The sequence below is a fragment of the Cebus imitator genome, unplaced genomic scaffold, assembly GCF_001604975.1.
Source record: "Cebus imitator isolate Cc_AM_T3 unplaced genomic scaffold, Cebus_imitator-1.0 Scaffold0, whole genome shotgun sequence".
NCBI classification, from domain to species: domain Eukaryota; kingdom Metazoa; phylum Chordata; class Mammalia; order Primates; family Cebidae; genus Cebus; species Cebus imitator.
This window is the reverse complement of record NW_016107315.1, coordinates 18947875-18953874: the sequence shown is the minus strand read 5'-3', so window position 1 is coordinate 18953874 and position 6000 is coordinate 18947875. Positions and strand designations below refer to the sequence as shown.

Genomic DNA, 6000 nt, shown 5'->3' with positions numbered 1-6000 from the left:
GTAGAGACGGGGTTTCACCATGTTGACCAGGATGGTCTCGATCTCTTGACCTCGTGATCCACCCGCCTCAGCCTCCCAAAGTGCTGGGATTACAGGCTTGAGCCACCGTGCCCGGCCTTTAAGTTTCTTATTTCTATGACTACCACCCCGGTCATTCATGTTGGAAACTTCTTATGCATCTGGAATCTTCTGTTTTTCTAGATCCCTATCAGTCAAGGGCCAAGTCCTGAAGACTCCACCACTACAGTCTCACTTATCCCTTCCTCTTCGTCCCCATTCCCTCATGAAGGCTGAGGGCTTTGTTATACCATTGTCTCACTGGTCCCTTCCCTCCATTCCCTCCTGTGCTCTGCCATCTTTCTTCACATCTAAACACATCTCTGAACAGATCATTCCCATTCTCAACAAACTTCACCAAAATTATGCTGCTGCTACCCTAGTGTTTCTCAACATTTAAGCCATGTGCCCTTTCGATTAATATAAAAATAGCATACCCTTGTATACACAGACATTATAGAGATTTTTTTTCTATTATTTAAATATAAAATTATAAAACTCAATGTGCTTCTTCAAACTCTACTCACTGTATCTCTACCTCTGTCTGAGAATCACTATTGTTAAACTATGGACTCTCTGAAGGCAGGGCCTAGGCCTGTACCTAGTACATGACAGGCACTCAATAAAGGGCCTTGTTTATTCTATGAACTTGCTCATTTAATAAATAATATTTAATAGGACTATTATTAATAACATTTAATAGGACTTGTTTATTAAATAAACTACTAAACCCTGACATTCAGGGTTATCTGTATCAACTCAGCCCAGTGTTTCAGTTTTAATATCCTACTATTCTCTAGTTGTACTTCACAGCCAGTCAAATTATTCTGGTGGTTCTCAAAGCATGGTGCCAGGACCACCAGCATCACTACTATCTGGGAACTCATCAGAAATGCACATTCTCAGGCCCCACCCTAGACCTGCAGAATCGGAAACTCTAGGAGTAGAGCCTAGAAATTTATGTTTTCATTAAGTGTTTCAAGTGATGTACACTAAAGTTTGAGAACCACTGGAGTCACCTATTCATTCTTATGTAAACATTATCCTACTTCCACAGCTGTTCTTACATTCCTTCTACATGGAAACACCTCAGAGCCTATTCTGGTGCCTGGGTAGTGCTCAGTAAATGTTTGTGTTGTTTTGTTTGACTGAATAGCCAAAAACTCTATGAGGCCCACTTGATAGCCCTCATATAACTTAACTGAAATCATGCTTCTTTTAATGTTTACACTATTTCAGCTGACATTCAGGAATGGAAACTTATTCCTAATAACAATGTCAATATTCTAAAAGCATAAATTAATTACAATTTTGTATATTTTGAGAGTAAAACACATATCATCTACCTCTCAGCATTCACAGCTTTTTACAAATTTTGTCATTTGTAAGATCTTAAGAGGAGATACCTGTTCTCAATTTAAACGTGAAAAGACTTAAAAATCTTTAAATTTAATAATTCCAATTTTCCAGAGCTGAAGGTAGGTACTTATTGATACTTATCCATCCAATTATTAAGTGTCAAAATCATACAATTGCTCCTGGGATCCAGGTGAGACACTGGCCAACCTTGGAGGCAATGCAGGCAATAAAGACTTTCCCTAAACAGGTAGATCCTCATGAGGAAGAAAACTTAAACCAAGAAGAAAAAGAATCTGGTGTTCCAAGCTGAAGATAACTCACCTAAATTCCCAGGTAACAGCAAAACCCACATACATGAAATGCAGTAAGTTACTAACTTGAAAATTAATAGAAATCTAATTGTCCATGGAATTAAAGGAAACAAAAACTACTTATAATTGAAAACTTTCAAATACAAAAATACCACATGTGTGCACACACACACACTACATATACAAATAGCCACAAATCCAAGGTCATTTAAATGGCAGAGATCATATAAGTCCTTCTAAGGAAATGGGATGTATTTTTGATATTAAGATGATACTTCATCATAAAAACATGATTGGTAGGAAACTGCCAGAGACTACAGTCAGATTATGTTGGGAGCAATCTTATATTAGACAATTTTCCCTTTTTCGGTTAAGGAAATAGCTTCAGAAACATTATGTAACTTTCCCACGATCACAGGTTTAAGCCATGGCAGAGCCCAGGTCTACTTATTCTTAGATCGGAGAGCCTGTTGTTATACCAGTCTAACGTCCGGGGAGAATGAAGATCTACTGATGACCAAGAACCATAAAAGAAAACACATTATATATTTAAGCAAAACCATTTGTAACTAAATCTATCTGATCACTCGCCCGGTACATGAACCATCTTTACCAGATCTTTAGCATGTTGCCTACCAAACTATGGTAAAGTTCATGAAAAGCTCAGAACAAAAATGTGGTTTCAATGTTATGAACATTTTCAAGACCAGGGTCATATAGAATTTAAATAGTAACAAGTAAACCTTAGTACACAAAACAGGCAGATGGCTCTTTTACAGACACCCTGAAATAGATTAAGTAAATGATAACAAAAAATCTCCAAGAAGCTTTGTTGCTTTTGTTCTGCAACTCTCTCAAAACCCAGGCTAAAACAATGTACTTTTAATTCAGTGGTTGGCCTGGTCCTTCAAGTTTTGTTTTCAATAACTCCCAGAAACAACTCTTAACCTGTTAATCCATTTTAAATATATAGGTCAAATATCATTTCAATAATACAATATCTAAACTCCAACCCATACTCCAGTTATTTATCTACTAACTATGATACAATCTTTTTGGTTGTAGAGTTTTAGAACCGAAAAGGAAAGACTTTTGACACCATGTAATCCAATATCATCATTATGTAAAAGAAAGAACCAAGATTTCTGGAACAACTGTAACACAACAAAAAGCTTGGTAATCCTTTGGAATTAATATATAAACAGGTAGAAGGAAAGCGCTAAATATCCTATGTGTTAAATCCACATTGCTCTACACATTTCTATCTTGTTTGAAATATTGTGAGTACATATCACTTTTAAAATTAAAATACAAAATTCAAAGCAAGGTTTTGCTACTTAATTTTCTTAAGATTTTAAGAATTAAAAAAAAAAAACACTGGATAATCTGGTAGGAAAATTTCAGTAATATTACTATGAAAAAACATTCCTATATACAGAGGTTTCCTTCCCCCAACACTCAGACATGCTGCATTCATCCTCATAACATCCCATAACACACAGTAGAAAATAAAAGGTAAGAAAAGATAAAGTCTTTATAACAGAGAATGACTCTAATTTAAAATTTTAAAAAACATGAAGCCTCTATAATAACATTTCAGAGACAAACAGAGCCTTTAAGATTGTTTCTACATAGCTAAAGAAACCAAGGCACAAAAATATAAAAATTGTAAAGCAGAGGCAAAAAATGAGGAATAGCCTTAAACTTAAGACTGCGAATCCTGAACTTGACATCTTAGGTAAAATTCCAAGAACTTCCATTGATGAAGGGAAAAATAAAAGAATGCATGCCTTATTCACAACAACTTGTGCAGACACATTATTAACATACCTATTGTTGTTTCGACAATTTCGGCAGTTAACACACTCCAGAGGGTCAATCTGAGGCACGGCTGTGTACATTCCACCACCCTGGACAGGAAGAAGGGTGAGAGAAAAAGAAACGAAGAATGAATGCTGAAGGTGCCCACATACCAGTAGCCAAATAATCACAAATATGTAAGTCATGTCAACCGTAAGAGGGCACACGGTACGTTCTAACCGACTCCTAGAGCAATGTCATGCTGAGTATCATTGACCATATTCACAAAGGAGACTTTTACGCTATATTAAACTGTACTCCAAAAACTTAACTGCCATGTTTTTCTATGTATTTCTTTACCAGACAAAGGCAAATGAATGAAGGGAAAAGTTTAGTCACTTTCCTTTAAATCTAGCGGACTCAAAATACATTATATGTTACAGCCTCTGTTCATTTTTTCCCTTCCCGGCAGTCAGGGAAGAAATTCATGGGATGCCAATTGGAAAGACAGGGTGTAAAACCTGTGTGAATGATGTCACATGATAAAGTCATCTTCACTTTCCTGTAATTATTTTGATTAGGTCTGTTCACTTGACTACACTAAGTTTTAAAGCATGATATATTTTTCCAGATGGAGTAGATCTTTAGCTAGCAATGACTTGGAAGGGGTGTGTTAATATTTGGATGTTGCTTTTGGTGGAAACTGCCCAGCAATTAAGAAAAATGCCCAGATTAACACATACCTCATTGTAAAATGTTCACTTGACAGATAGGACAGCAAAGTTCTTCAAAAATGAAATCAAAAATTAAAGTAGCCTGATAGTCGGAGGCAGAATTCTGCTTTCAGATGAAAAACAGCAAAACTGAATTTGATGAGGGTGGGAGAGGCTGTCACACTGCACCCAAACCCAAAACAGGCCTTCAAGGTTAGGAAAAGTTCAGGCAATTGTTTTTCCTAGAATACTTTCCATTTCCATTCATTTCATAACAGCAGCCTGAGTCTAAGCAAACCAAAAGTGCTGAAAATTTCCTTCAGTGTTTCTGATCCAAGCAGCAACAAGAATTACTATGAAAATATCGAGAGAAAGAACTCTCCTATACTATATTCCATCTGAGGGCAAACCTGAAAGGCTCAGAAAACGGAGTTAACAACCTGCAGGGTTACGTGCTTCTCTGAGTCCCTAAACATGTTAAAGTTAGTGCAATGATTTTTAGGGTCACTAGCACTGCTAAAATTTCTCTATTTCCCCCACCCAGAAGAGTTAGAAAACGAAGTTTAGAATCATAAATAATTTCTGAAATTGTACACTGAATGGGGCGCCTATTATTTAAATAGAAATTCATTGTTCAAAAAACCAAAGTTCCGTGTTCAAACACTAAAGCAAACACTAGCCTTTTTTCTTCTTATGGAAACAGCATGTGCTATGCAAACATTAATGCTCTCTCCTTCAGTTTTCTTGGACAATGTTAGTAGTTTGGACTAGGAATGGTGACAAAAAAGAGGTTAGAAAGTTTGAACACATGCTATGTCTTTCCACACAAAATAATGAAATCATTATTCTCTTTTAGTAATGAGATGCATTAAAGCAAATTAATATTTCTTCCATAACACACAAAAGCTAGGTCATATGAAAGCTACTAAATTTCTAGCTCTAAAATACAAGTATATATTAGTTTTGTTCTCCAAATAGATTTTAACAAATCTTTAATAAACTGAAGATGGGGGGAACCTCTAAGCTTCTTCAAATTGTAGCACATTGTGGGTCATGGTAAATTTATTTGTAATCAGAACAATGACAGAAATTGAATGCTTAATTTGATCAATTAAACAAATTAACTATTTGATTAAAAGTAATATAGATGTGCATTCAAACAATGTAATAAATCAAACTTTCTAGTGCAGAGAATCCCAGCGTAAGTCTAAAATATGCTAGTCATACTCATTTTGAAAATTAATGATATCAACTAGTTACCTCTGAAATAAGGTTGTCTTAAGGTTTTATCACTCTTTGTGGCTAAAGAATACTAACACAGTAAAATGTAAAGAGCTTAGCAGCCAAAAATGAAAAAAAAAAAAAAAAAAAAAAAAAAAAAAAAAAAAAAAAAAAAAAAAAAAAAAAAAAAAAAAAAAAAGAAAGATAAAAGCTTACCAGCCACAACAACAAAACATATTGGGCAAAACAAACAAAAGAAGCCCTTGAAAGGTCGGAAGTCACAATCTGGTGGCCTGCAGAGATGTTTGGCATGGCCTATGTAAGTTTTCAAAAATTTGAATTAGGTGCCAGCATGTAAAAATCTGTCAATTTCACCTGGATTTACAGAGGTTTTGAAAAATCAGAAAATTTGGCAACACTAGGCCCTCAGCCCATGACAACTGAGAGTGTCGAACTGCAGCTGCTTCTTGAAGACACTGCCTGTGCTCTCCAGGTGGCCATCGCCTCCAGGGCTACCACCTCACTCCCAGCTGCTGCAC

General features: G+C 35.8%; 1 protein-coding gene across 4 annotated transcripts in view; it reads right to left on the bottom strand.

Annotated features, from left to right (window-relative positions):
* CDON (cell adhesion associated, oncogene regulated) overlaps window positions 1-6000 on the bottom strand; it is a 103642-nt gene that overhangs the window by 16686 nt on the left and 80956 nt on the right. For all 4 annotated transcript variants that reach the window (XM_017523624.1, XM_017523614.2, XM_037736303.1 and 1 more), the window contains one exon: window positions 3558-3637. In XM_017523624.1, the coding sequence (XP_017379113.1) occupies window positions 3558-3637 (80 nt within the window). The remainder of the gene's footprint in view (window positions 1-3557; window positions 3638-6000) is intronic.